General features: G+C 45.2%; 1 protein-coding gene across 2 annotated transcripts in view; it reads left to right on the forward strand.

Moving 5' to 3' along the window:
* zbtb17 (zinc finger and BTB domain containing 17) overlaps nt 1-13,752 on the forward strand; it is a 32,084-nt gene extending 18,332 nt beyond the window's left edge. For both annotated transcript variants that reach the window (XM_073031825.1, XM_073031826.1), the window contains exons 9-15: nt 1,002-1,089; nt 4,242-4,358; nt 5,783-5,903; nt 6,782-6,912; nt 10,731-10,955; nt 12,031-12,111; nt 12,704-13,752. In XM_073031825.1, coding sequence (XP_072887926.1) covers nt 1,002-1,089; nt 4,242-4,358; nt 5,783-5,903; nt 6,782-6,912; nt 10,731-10,955; nt 12,031-12,111; nt 12,704-12,981 — 1,041 coding nt within the window. In that variant the 3' untranslated portion in view covers nt 12,982-13,752. The remainder of the gene's footprint in view (nt 1-1,001; nt 1,090-4,241; nt 4,359-5,782; nt 5,904-6,781; nt 6,913-10,730; nt 10,956-12,030; nt 12,112-12,703) is intronic.
* The last annotated feature ends 588 nt before the right edge of the window (nt 13,753-14,340 follow it).

The following is a 14,340-nucleotide window of genomic DNA, read 5'->3' on the forward strand; positions in this document are numbered from 1 at the left end:
GTGCCTGTGATGGAGCTGGCAGAGTTTACAACTTTCTATAGCTATTCCAATACTGTACGGTGGCCCCATCATACCAGACAGTGACGCAACCGGTTAGAATGCTCTCCATGGTACATCTGCAGAAATTTGCTTGTCCTTGACGACATACAAAATCTCCTCAAACTCCTAATGGAATATAGCCACAGTCGTGCCTTCATTGTAACTGCATCAATATGTTGGGCCCAGGATAGACTCCATCCAGGAACTTGAAACTCCTGTCCTTTCCCTCAGTGACCCCTGAAGGTGGACCTCAACTTCCCCATCCTGAAGTCCACAATCAACTCCTTGGTCTGACTGATGAGTGCAAAGTTGTTGTTGTGACACCCCTCAACCAGCTGATCTATCCAGCTCCTGTACACCTCCTCATCACCAGTCTGAGATTCTGCTGACAACAGCTGTGCCATCAGCAGATCGGCAAAAGATCATTCCATCCCTTTTTTCTCTGGGTCACTTCTTAAGAGGGCTGCTGGTGGCGGAGGAAGACATGTCACTGACCAAACCTAGGTTCCTTCTCTCACAACCTCGTTTGGTTTATATTTTCTACCCATTGATTCTCAGCGGCGTTCCTGCGATCTGTTGCTGATCTGACTGACTGCCGCTGGATGTGCCCGTTTCTTTTCTGCAAGCTCTGCTTGGCATTCCCTATGGCCGTTGGTCACGGTTAGAATTCACCTGCCTGTGGCCGGCCGTGAAGGTCAGAGTTCACCCCCCCCCCCCCCCCCGTGGCCAATTGCGAATGTCGGAGGTTACCAGGTGAGCAAACCCAGACCACCCATTGTTTTAACATCACTGTACCGTGACCATAGGGCCAAGGTTATTCCACTGTTGTGCTTAGAAACTTTTGGAGCATCATGTTGCTGCATTTTTATGCGCCTTATTCTGGATCTTGATTGCTAATTCATTCCTGAGTCTTTAAAGATGTCGTTAAGCTGATAATGAAAATTGTCATCTGTGTTTTATAGCTGGGGAACTTGAAAGCCCACCTGAAGATCCACATTGTAGACGGGCCCCTGAAGTGCAGGGAGTGTGGGAAGCAGTTCACCACATCAGGTGAGAGCTGGGCTCGCTGACTCCGTCGCTCCAACTTTGTGTTTCGCTGCGAATTCCACCCCGTCTTGCCCAGCCATGACAGTGGTGGGTAAACGACGGGGAAATATGCTGGGCTGAATTATCTGACCCCAGCCAGAACGAGAGGAGAGCTGCTCCAAAGCACTTCCTGTGCTGTTGTGCCGTCCTCTTTGCAAAGAGGTTGTCCCTCAGGTCCTTTGTAAATCTTCCCCCTCTCAGCCTGAAAGTATGCCCTCTAGCATTTATTTCCTCTCCCTGAGAAAAAAAACTGTGCCCTTCAAAGTAATCTAATTATCAAAACACACGTACTACCCTGAGATTCATTTTCTTGCGAGCATTCTCAGCAAATACGAAGAAACTCAATAGCATCAATGAAAAACTGCATGCAAACAGAGATGGGCCAACAGCCAATGTGCAAAAGACCATCCCTGACCACTGCCTCCTCCACATCCCTGTCCCTAAACCCTAACCTAACCCCTAACTCCCCTCCATGTCCCCAGAAACTAAAAAGAGCAACTAAGTCTGAGCCACAACCTCGACGGAGACCACAGCCTGGCACATCTTGACCAGAAGTTGAATGAATGTAAAAGGTCCCTTCGTTCCACTTGAAGAGTAGAATGATCAATCTCACTGGTGTGGCAGCCACAAACAGCACCCTTAAAACAGATTAATTGAACCTTAAATTGTTACTTGCGGGATGTATCTTTTTTTTAAGAAAAACGTTGATTTGTTCAGACTTCAACATCCCACAGATAGTTACCCAATGACAAAAAATAGTCACCGTTGGAAGATTTAAAACACAGTATCTATTTTTCATGCAGTAAGATCTTGCGAGCAGCCTTGTGATGATGTCCAACTACTTGTTAATATTGATTAAGAGATCGATATTAACCAGGATAACAGGGAAAGTTGCTAGGAAGTTGTCCCACAGGTCCCTTGTAATTCTTGCCCCTCTCAGCTTGAAAAGATGCCCCTGAGTATTTATGTCCTTTCCCTGAGAAAAAGACTGTGCACTTAAAAGTTCAAAGTAGATTAATTGTCAACATATATATACCTCCGTGAGATTCATTTTCTTGCGGGTATTCACAATAAATACAGAGAAATGCGATAGCATCAATGAAAAACTGCAGGTAAACAAAGATGGACCAAAAACCAAAGTGTAAAAGACAATAATTGTACAAATACCAAAAAAAACAGAAAATGAATAAATAACAAGACCACAAGATATCGGAGCAGAATTAGGCCATCTGGCCCATCGATTCAATCATCGATTCAATCATGGCTGATCCTTTTTTTCTATCTCCTCATCCCCAGTTCCTGTCCTTCTCCCCGTAACCTTTGATGCCATGGCCAATCAAGAACCTATCAATCTCTGCCTTAAATACACCCAACGACCTGGCGTCCACAGCTGCATGTGGCAACAAATTCCACAAATTCACCACCTTTCGGCTAAAGAAATTTCTCCGCATTTTGAAAGGGCATCCCTCTATCCTGAGCCTGTGCCCTCTTGTCCTAGACTCCCCCACCGTGGGAAACATCCTTTCCACATCTACTCTGTCTAGGCCTTTCAACATTCGAAAGGTTTCAATGAGATCCCCCCTCATCCTTCTGAATGCCAGCGAGTACAGACCCAGAGCCATCAACCTTTCATTCCTGGAATCATCCCTGTGAACCTCCTCTTTACCCTCTCCAATGCCAACACATCTTTTCTAAAATGAGGGGCCCAAAACTGTTCACAATTCTCAAGGTGAGGCCTCACCAGTGCCTTATAAAGCCTCAGCATCACATCCTTGCTCTTGTATTCTAGACCTCTTGAAATGAATGCTAACATGGCATTTGCCTTCCTCACCACCGACTCAACCTGCAAGTTAACCTTCAGGGTATTCTGCACAAGGACTCCCAAGTCCCTCTGCATCTCAGATTCCTGGATTTCCTCCCCGTTTAGAAACTACCTGCACATTTATTTCTACTACCAAAGAGCATGACCATGCATTTTCCAACCTTGTATTTCATTTGCCACTCTCTTGCCCATCCTCATAATCTGTCCAAGTCTTTCTGCATCCTACCTGTTTCTTCAACACTAACTGCCCCCCCCCCACCAATCTTCGTAACATCTGCAAACTTGGCAACAAAGCCATCTATTCCATCATCTAAATCATTTATATACAGCATAAAAAGAAATGTTCCCAACACCAACCCCTGCAGAACACCATTAATCACTGGCAGCCAACCAGAAAAAGAACCTTTTATTCCCACTCGCTGCCTCCTACCAATCAGCCAAAGCTCTAACCATGTTAGTAACTTTCCTGTAATACCACGGGCTCTTAACTTAGTAAGCAGCCTCATTTGTGGAACCTTATCAAAGGCCTTCTGAAAGTCCAAATATAAACATCCACTGCATCCCTTTTATCTATCCTGCTTATAATCTCCTTGAAGAATTCCAGCAGGTTCATCAGGCAAGTTTTTCCCTGAAGGAAACCATAATGACTTTGTACTATCTTGTCCTGTGTCACCTCATCCTTAACAACAGACTCTAATGTCTTCCCAGTCACTGAGGCCAGGCTAACTGGGCGATAGTTTCCTTTCTGAATAATGTTGAGAACAGGAGTTGTAGAGCCCTTGAAAGTGTGTCCAGAGGTCGTGGAGTCAGTTCAGTGTTGAGATGATTGAAGCTATCAACTTTGGTTCAGGAGCACGATGGTTGAGGGATAATAATTGTTCCCGACCCTAGTGGCATGGGACCTCTTTCCTCTACCAGTGGCAGCAACTAGAAGAGAGCATTTATCCCCTCTCTTCCCCTCATGATTTTAACTTGTCTTCCACCTGCTAAGTCCTGGTGGAGCAGACTCAATGGGCCAAATGGCCTAATTTTGCTCCTATGTCTTATGGTCTTCCTGATCTGGGCTCTTGTGAACCATGACTCTCATTCCAGCTTTATGAAATGAGTAACACTCCACTGGGAATTCTGCCATGTCTTGCTCAGAGGAGTTGAGTGAGGGAACTTATCACTCTCATCAACGTCAGGCGCTGTGCTGCTGTCCTCTTCAGAGCTGCTTTGGGGCACTCCTACCAGTTTGTTAGAGTCCTCTTCGTTCGATCCATGCTCCAACCCCGTTTGATTTTCTTTTCTTCAGGAAACCTGAAGCGCCACCTGCGGATCCACAGTGGAGAGAAGCCGTACGTCTGCCCGCACTGCCAGCGGGCTTTTTCTGATCCCGGAGCCCTGCAACGCCACGTGCGCATTCACACAGGTATCCGAGTGACGGGATCGCGCTTCATCCACCCCGCCAAATAAATTCGCGTTTCACATTCAGCTTGAAGCCGTCGGGGAAATTTGTTGTGTGGTAATGGCCCTGCCCCTCCTCTGTTGACTGAGGCCTCGAGCTGAATGTTAATCATCCGACTGTTGGCTGGGTCACAGCCAAAGCTATAATCCTGGTCAGAGTGTGGTTGTAATCACATCGGAGACTGCCTGGCCTGCATCCCCTGGGGGTAGAGTACATGTTCCTTTGATATTACATCATGTCTCTTTGCCCTGTGACCCTTGCAGCCAGCTGTGAATGTACATTTACCAAGTGCCAGCTGTCGGCCGTCTTTGTTCCTTTTTCCCCTTTGAGTAGGTTCCCACGCCACCCAGAAGCACAATAAGAGTTTGATGTGGTAATTACAGATACATTCCCGAAGCGCACAGACCACAGAGGTCTGGGTTCAACCCCTGTGGGCAGAGGAATAGCTCAGGTGCCACACTGGCTCAGTCAGTAACCCTGAGTCAGAAAACTGTGAGGTCAAGGCTCTTTCCCGCAAGCGAGCACAAATAAAACTGGCTGACATTCCAGTCGAGTAGTTGGCGGGGGCGGAGCTACACAGTCAGCGTTTCAGATGAGATATTAAACTGGCCTTTTAGATTAACAGAGCACGACTGTTTTGAGGAAGAGCAGGGAACGTACCCTGGTGTTTGGCTGTTCATCTCTCTGTCAATCATTTATTATACTGCCATTCCTGTGAGCATTTTTGCTGCTACATTTCCTACATTACCTGAGCGCCCACGCTTCCAAAACAGGACATGGTTTGGCTCTAAAGGGCACCACAGAAGTGCTAATCCTTCTTCATCCCGGTGCCCTGTGAATCAATTGCAGACACAAAGAAATCGGGCAAAGACAGGGTTGGGTTTGGGCCAGGTCCCTCCTTTGCTTACAGAACCTATTGGCGCTCGTGCTTGGGTTTGCATCTTGGTGGAGGGCACGCGTGCTCCTGCAGTGTACCTCAGGAAGAATCAGCAGCTCCCAGAGAGGAGATGGAAAGCTGTTGGGCAGATGAGCCGAGAGATGAAACTACCAATTTTTCAGGTTACAACTCTTCGGAAGAAAGGGTTTCCAGCCTGAAATGTTAACTGTTTCTCTTTCTTTAGCTGTTGCTTGCCCTGCTGAGTGTTTCCAGCATTTTATTTCAGATTTCCAACATCTGCAGGTTTTGTTTTCACCTAATAACTGGGAACAGTGAGGAGCTGAGGGGTCCATTAGAGCAGGGGTAAAGATCTCCCATTCTGCTACTTGCCCCCCTTTTTTGTCCCCCTAAGTTCACTTCCTTGCTCCCTTTCCCAGGTGATCTTGTATTTGTCATTGCCCTCCCCAGCATGTTTCCTTGGCTGTATTAATTGGTGTTGTTTTTTTTACAGGTGAGAAGCCTTGCATTTGCATCATCTGTGGGAAGAGCTTCACGCAGGCGAGCTCTCTGATTGCTCACATCCGACAGCACACTGGGGAGAAACCGTACGTCTGTGATCGCTGTGGGAAAAGGTCAGGAACAGAGATCGGCCGCGGCAAAGCATTGTCGGTTTCGATTAAAGTTATGAAATTTGAAAGGTGAACCTAGAGTTGGGTTCCTGGAGAGGGAGAGGCAGCTGTTAGGGGAGGTATATAGCAATAACAATTTCTCAGGGCCCACCATAGATATTGCATTCTCGTTGATACACAAGCCAGGGCACTTCAATATAGAAAGCAGGCTCCCTGTCTCCACACAGCCGATGAATGCAAAGGCAGGTCAGAGACCGATATAGCTGTCACCGGTGCTGTGGCAGGAGTTGCCAGTTAGTGCTGAACTCGAGCTCCAGATTTTTCCTCAGGGTTTGCTTCCGTAGCCTTCCCCATGAGCGGTTTCAGATCAGAGTTTACCTCCTGCTAGATGAGCAGCCAACCATGACTGATTGGCCCCAGCTGCCCAAAGCGACTGGTTTTAAGGCACCATTAACCCGCCTTTGCCCCTTCCCCTGTCAGTAGAAATCGTTCCACTGGGCTTAGTAGCTAAGCCACACGTGAAGGCTAGGAGCTAGACTTGGTTGTCAGAGGCTATATGAGACACACGCCTTTGGGAACGTTTAATAGGTAGTGGGAACTTTTTCCACTACCTCACCCAGCTATGACAACCTTAAAGAGCCGTATGTCATATATGTCTGACATACAGTATACATCTTGGAGTTAAACAGATGTAAATAGTGCTTGTGTACTGAGGTTAAAGTTATATTGAGGGTCATAATGAGCTGAGTCATTTTGGGGGTCCGCCTTTCTGGATTCTGAGATAAACCAACCAGTTCTAAGGGCTACAGTGGGGATAAAAATTCTCGGGGACTTTTTGAGCTTAGTCCATTCATAAATTCTTTTTCCCCATCTCCCCTAAGGTTTACACAGTCCAGTCAGTTGGCCAATCACATTCGGCACCATGACAATATCCGGCCGCACCAGTGCCACATCTGTAACAAGGCCTTCGTCAATGCCGGTGACCTTGCCAAACACGTTATCATCCACACAGGTGAGCAGCTGCTGGATCCCTCTGAGCCTTGTCTGTCTGCCTTTGGCAGATCTTTGAACTGTTTCAAGAAATTTGCAGCTGCCAGAACAAGCCCCCTTCATGTGTCGAGATTCCTATTTCTGGTATTAATACTAATTTAATGTCTTTTGTGTAAATAATGTGTCAGTTAGCCTGGGTTTTGCATTCAAGCAGTTACCTTAGCAAGCTAATCAGGGTGAAGTTGCCAGTTCCAATATCTGAAAAATGTAACCATAAGAGTCTCCAATTTTTGCAAAAATATAATTTGTTCTGTGCCTTTTGCTTTGTCTGGTTTATATATGACCCAGGCGTTGATTCAAGGCACAAAAAAATGCACAAAATCTCAACAGTAAATGAAAAAGAACTCCGAACAATTTAGTAAATGCATAACTATACTGCAGTTTCATGGCCTAACTTTTGAGTCTATTTGAAATCAAGGCTGACTGTCTCCTTTCTGGAGCTTTAAGAAGCAGTATAGGCATGTGAGCTTCAAAGGGACACATACATTGGATCTTGCTCATCACAATTTCCAAAGCATCATTTTAAGTTTCGACCCTAGACCGGATGTTACTTGGCACCTGGTTAATGTAACATCATCCATAACTTGGGGCCAATTGATGTGCAAAGAGTACAATCTGGATACTGGTTACACAGTGTGTAGTAGTATCTGAGTTTTGGTTGAAGTGCCACAATTAGAATTTTCAAAAACAGAAACTTGCAAAGGATAGAAAAATAAGCACAAATTTTAATGATTTATTAGGGTGCTTAAAAACCATCTGTCATTGGGAAATAACTTGAAAATATTTAAAATATTTTCATTTGTCTCACGTGCAGTGAAATGCGTCATTTCCATCAATGGCCAACATGGTCTAAAGATGTGTTGGGGGCGGCCTGCTAGAGTTGCCATGCCAACACAGCAAGCCCACAACTTATTAAGCCTAACCTGTACGTCCTTGGGAATGTGAGAGGGAACCGGAGCACCCAGCAGAAACCCATATTGTCACGGGGAAAACGACAAAGTCCTTACAGACAGCAACGGGAATTGAATCCCATTCTTCCAAATACTGGCTGTGTAAAGTGTTATGCTAACCGCCACACTGCGGTGCTGCCCTCGATATCAGTACCTTCTGTTTAAGAATAGAGTGTCTTGAAAATATTTGGTAAATAAGAAAGAGGCAGCCTGGATCTGTAATGGGTAGGTAATAGTGGCATACTGGGATGCAGTGGCCACTCTGGGTCCAACCAATGGTGTAATTGTTTATACTTTGTCTTTTTTTACAATCACAAAATAATGCTGGTTGTCAAGATCATCAAGAGCTGTAGGTGTGTCCCATCAGTGAGTTGCTCAATAGTGATGGAGCTGAACTTATTACGTTCTGTAGTTGAGTTGTCACCTGGATTTGTTGCAAACTGTTGTTGTGCCGAGGGGTTGCGCAGTGCAGGTGATTGTCTGGGATGATTTTCTTGTGATTGCAAGACCCTGTTAGACACTGGTAATGTAGAATAGTGCGAGTCTGCTTCACCAGTGCATTGGCGAGATTGACGGCTGGTGTGGGGGGGGGGGGGGGAGTTGCGTTGCCTCAGTTGTGGGGAGGACTAGGCCCTCAAACCACAGGGTCTCCTCAGGCAGCCATCCAGGAGGGGAGATGCCGAGGCAATATGGGAGAGAGCAGAGGCCTTTGTGGGTGCACCGTGCTGGGTTGGGGGCTGCCCTCCAGTGTACGCTCATTAGACTAGGACCATGTCCCATGCATCATCATTCTACAGACCATGCTGTTCTATACTTCCAAAATGCATTGGATAAAGACTTTTCATAGTAGTCTGTTGGCTAGAATTGGAACTCACAAAGCAAATGGCAAAACATTTAGGAAAAAGGCGGAGAGGCAGAGGGTACAGAGTAGGGATGGTGGTGAGATGCTGAAATTCACAGGATATGACACTGGCTCTCCCAAAGTGAATTCATATATTTTCAGTGTATAATGAAAGATGTAGACGATGTGGTACCCAGTAGATAGGTCTAAACCAGAGGTTTCCAACCTGGGATCCACGGACCCCTTGCTTAATGCTATTGGTCCATGGCATAAGAAAGGTTGGGATCCCCTGGTCTAGACCAATATCAATGAGGAAAGAGAGAACAGGTGAAGTTTTAAATGGTCAGAGACTAAAAAGTATCACTCATCGGAGGGAACGTGTGTCCTTGTACATGAATTATTAAGTAGATACGGCTGACAAATAGAAAAAGCGATGGTATTTTGGCTTTTTCTACAGAAGATTTGAATGCAAGGATAAAAACATCATAATGAAATGATACGGTCTTCTTGTGAGAACTCGCCAGTACGTCTCTGGTATCCCTACATAAAGAAGGGTTTACTTGCAATAGAGAAACTGCATTGAAATTTCAGTAACTTTTTTCCTGGGATTGGAGAGTTGTCCGAGGAGAGGTGTAGCAGACTAGCCCTATTCTATCTGGAGTTTTGAAGATAGAGGGATGCTCTTTTTAAAACATACAAAATTATTCAAGGGCTTGAAAAGATGAATGCAGTTTCTCCTGGCTGGGCTGTAGGAACCAGGGGTTACAGTCTGGAAACAAAGCTGTTGGTTAATCCTGACAACGATGAAAGAAATTGCTTTATCCCGAAATTAATAAACCCTGGGAATTCTGTACCAAGATGGCTGAAGAGGCTCAGACATTTAGGTGGAGATTAATGGATTCTTGCAGGGATCTGGGAAAGTGATGCTGAGGTAGAAGATCGGCCTTTAGCTGAAGCGATGTACACTTCCTCTTTCCTCATGTTCATATGGCAAATAGATTTTGCTGTTGGCAAATATGGGGGCATCTATTTTGAACCCTAAGAAGACAGTAAGTTAAAAGCAGTGGGGGCGGGGTGTTTATTCAAAGATAAACACAAGAGATTCTGCATTGGCTAGAAATCTTGAGCAACACACACAAAATGCTGGAGATACTCAGCAAGTTAGGCAGCATTTACGGACAAGAATAAATAGTCAATTGTTTATTCCTCTCCACAGATGTTGCCTGACCTGCTGAGTTCTTACAACATCTTGTGTGTGTGTTGCTGAGGAATCCAAAGAGATGTGTATATAGTTGGTAAAAATGTAAAAATACTAAAGGTATTTAGAAATGAAAATGTTGGCCACATACATTAAGTTGTAATTTTATACCATAGCTATAAAAGCCCTCTTTAGACCACACCTGGAAGTGGACATAAATTCTGGGGTATTAGTTAAGCCTGGAGACAGAGCGGGGCAGGTTGAGTTAATTAAATTTAATATAGTATATATTAAATAATATATATTAATATAGTATATTAAATTTAATATAGGTTCCATTCCTTGGAATTTGAAAGTCAAGTGGTAACTTGATTAAATGTCTACCCGGAGAAGACATAGAGGGAATGTATTTGTTCGTTAGACAAGCTAAGACTTTGACATGTAAGCTTTCTTGAGAGAATAAGGAAGCACTTCTACATACATCTACAATCTGAAACCTGGTTAATGAAAGGTTTTGTAAAAACTAATACATATTCTGATGTCTGCCTGTTGCATATTGAAGCCAGCCGGTTAAAATCTATTGCATGTCTGGCTTCTTTAAGATGAGAGAACATATTCAGAGGCTTCATTAAAGTAAGACTGTACCATCTAGGATCACAGCACAAATACCAGTGAGAGTCTGGGACCCATTTCAGTTGTGTTAGGGCTAAACTAGTGAAGGTAGGTTGTTTGTGGGGCATAGTTATTGATTATTCATTACTGATCCCAGTAACCATCCACTTTGTGTGCAGGTGAGAAACCCTATCTGTGTGACACATGCGGACGAGGTTTCAATCGCGTTGACAATCTCCGCTCACATGTCAAAACTGTGCACCAGGGAAAGACCGGACTGAAAAAACTCAAAAGTAAAGATGAGGATGAGGAAGAAGACAGTAATGTTGTCACGGTTACAACGGATACCATGGTTACCTTGGCAACTGAGGCACTGGCTGCTACTGCTGTGACCCAGCTAACTGGTGAGTGTTGCTGTTGCTATGGCTACATACAGTACAATGTAATTGATACCATGGATAGATAGATTGGGCTTCAAAACATTGAAGGCTAAAACCTAAGTATTAAAAAGTGAAGCAACACACACAAGATGCTGGAGGAACTCAGCAGGCCAGGCAGCAGCTTTGGAAAAGAGTACGGCAGGACTGGTGAAGGGTCTCGGCCTGAAACGTTGACTGTACTCTTTTCCGTAGATGCTGCCTGGCCTGCTGAGTTCCTCCAGCATTTTGTGTGTGTTTTTGCTTGGATTTCCAGCATCTGCAGATTTCCTCTTCTCTATTAGAAAGCGACTTCAACCAGCAGACATCTGTGGCACAATATAGCAAGGGAATTTTACTTTAATCTAACACAGTGAAGAAAACGGTTCTAAGCTTTGCTTAGTGTAAATAAATCAATAGAACTAAATAAAGTTGCCGCTTAAGGAAAACTACAGTGGGGCTGTGCAGGGAAGGGCTGCAGTTCAGAGCCACTTGTGTTAGAATCCCTTGAACTGTTTACTTTTAAGTTCGTAAATCTGATGTTGTATTAATGTTAATGTTATTCAGTAAGAGAATGTTGACGGGAACAATTTGTGTATATATTTTAGAATGTTTTATGAATAAATCATATTTTGTAATAAACTAATTAGCCAATAAGGCTTGAGTCTGCAGTGTGAACACCGGTATAAGTTAGGGTCAACATGGTTGAGTCACATGGACAAGGCTGTCATTAGCCAAAAGACGTCCAAGTTGTGATCACTCGGGACTGCAGATCCTGGAACCTGGAGCAACATACAAACTGCTATTGGAACTCAGTGCGTGAAACAGCGGCTGCAGCGGGAAATGGACAATCAACATTTCATCTGCACTGCAAGAATAGTGAAGACGTAGCCAGCATAAAGTGTGGCTCAAGAGCTATCAGACAACAGGTAGACGCAGGTCATTGTGACTGTTAAGGTATCTGTCCCCGTCACTGATGATGTCTCTGAGTTCTGGTTAGCGTTTGGTCTCTGTACTCATGGCCATCCCCATCAGCATTGTTTTGATTTCTGCTTTCTTTCAGTGGTCCCAGTGGCAAGCGCGGATGAAACGGAGGTCCTGAAGGCGGAGATTACAAAAGCAGTGGAACAGGTTCAGGAAGCGGGTGAGCAGTAGGGGAGGGAATCAGGGGTTTTTCAAAAGGGCTTCACTGTGAGACTGCAGGTTATTGAATAAACGCTGCAGCCTCCAGTCCCTTTTGCTGGTTATCCACCACCTTATCTGCATTGTCACTCACTTGTACCTACTCTCCTCTGACTGTTACTTGCCAGCCATTCTCCCACAAGTGTAGTGTTGTAACACAAACTCTGCAACAGCAGAATTGCACAAGGAAAACTTGCACCAGCAGCAAGATAACAACGATCACGTGCTTGTTTAGAAAGGTTGAATGAGGGAGAATGTTGGCCAGGGCACAGGAAATAACCCTCCACCCTCTGCTTCAGAATGGGACCATGGCATCTTTTACATCCCCATAGAAAGCAGATGGTGACTTGACTTAACCCATTTGTAGACTGCCAACTTCTATCCTTTGGTGTTTCACTGGAAAGCTGCCCAAATTTTTGCGAGGCGTAAGTTTGAATTGAAATAAAAACCATGCTTTACTTTAACTGTATGAATGGGCCACTGTCAGCCAATGGACTGTAGTTCACCACTGGCCATTTTAGTTACGCCATCTTCATTGGCTGTTTCCTCTGCAGATCCCAATGCTCACATCCTGTACGCCTGTGATTCCTGCGGGGAGAAGTTCCTGGATGCCAACAGCCTGGCACAGCACGTCCGCATTCACACAGCCCAGGCCCTGGTCATGTTCCAGGCGGACACAGACTTTTACCAGCAGTACAGCAACGGCAACTGGCAAGCGGAGCACGTCATCCAGCCGGGAGAGCTCCTTTTCCGAGCTCGGGATGGGGCCGACCTCCCAACCTCGGCTGCTGAACAGCCTCAGGTACTGAGCTGCCAGAATCCGTCACAGTGAGGGAGTGACCCCGGACCCACCAGGAGCCAGGTGCACTGTGTAAGCCATGTCGCACAGCAGGAGCACTCTACTCCCATCAGCCATCCTGAATGCTACAATCCAAACACAGCCTGCTCATCGAAGAATAGGAAGCTGTAAGACCGACTCCATGACTGCAACGGAACATGTTACAGGTTGTTTATGTGCTCTGCAATCTGTAATACTGTATCTAACATGGACAGCAACACTAAAAGTTTGCGGCTGGAGGACCGTGAGGGAATGCAGTCAGAATGAATAAAGGTTGCTGCACGACTCTGAGGGGGGGGGGGGAGCTTTTACGATGGTCTCTGCTCCGTTTCCCTATTGAATGCACTAGGTCCAGCTTTGTTTGGGCTGGGAGAGGGGAGGGGGTGGAAACGAGCTTTCAGAATTTCATGGGACTGAATTAGAAGCCGACATTATGTACTCCACAGGATCACTCTGATGTATTATTGTTAAGTACTTACGAGTGATTAAGCTATTTTACCTCCTATGAGCGAGGGCCAGTTGGCAGTCACATCTTTACCACACAATCTGTGCACCGGATGCAAGACGTCGTCCCACACTGTGCCCATCATGCAGACCAATAATAAGGAAAACATGTTGGACAACACGCTGCAGTTGCCAGCGGCTCGAGGGCTCACTGCAGAGAGACCCTTCTAAAGCACTTCATTCATCAGAATTCAGCAGAACTTATTTATGTAAGGCAGATGCTATCCACAAGTAATAAAGTGGAAGCTGGTGATAAAGTGATTCTGGTTTTGTTATCTCACAGTGCTTACGTTTTGTAATTTAATGGGATTTCACCTTCAAAACAGGATCATTGCCAGTCGGAATCAGGGATCCATTTTAGGATTTGAAGGTACTGGCTGTTAAGTGAAGGGAGAAACAAAGTGCTAACGGAACGATCACCTGCTATTCAGTCACTGAAAGAAGTTTCACAATGTGCGTCACCATCTCAATATTTTGATCAGTTAGCAGAGTATTTTAGAAGAAAACACAAAATGCATGTCCTCTCCTGTGCTTTCTGTCTCCAGGCGGACTGTAGTTCTTTTTCTCCAGTTCTTGGTATCCTTGATTGTAGCTTTCACGCGATTGAAATTCTTGCACATTTTCGATACACAGATTCTCAGATCGGTGTTGGGTTCCTGCAGTCATCTTGGTTTTGGACTTTGTCTCCATTTCAAAGAGCCATTGTGTGTAATGTGCAGTGTTGCCTCTGGGTTCAAACTGAAATTGACAGGGTGGGAGGGGATGGTGTTGATGGAGGCTGTTATTCGTGTCAGTTACAGCAACTCTGCTGACCATAGACAGGTGAGGTGGGAACATGAGAAATCCAAG

Source organism: Hemitrygon akajei, chromosome 29, assembly GCF_048418815.1.
Source record: "Hemitrygon akajei chromosome 29, sHemAka1.3, whole genome shotgun sequence".
Lineage (NCBI taxonomy): Eukaryota > Metazoa > Chordata > Chondrichthyes > Myliobatiformes > Dasyatidae > Hemitrygon > Hemitrygon akajei.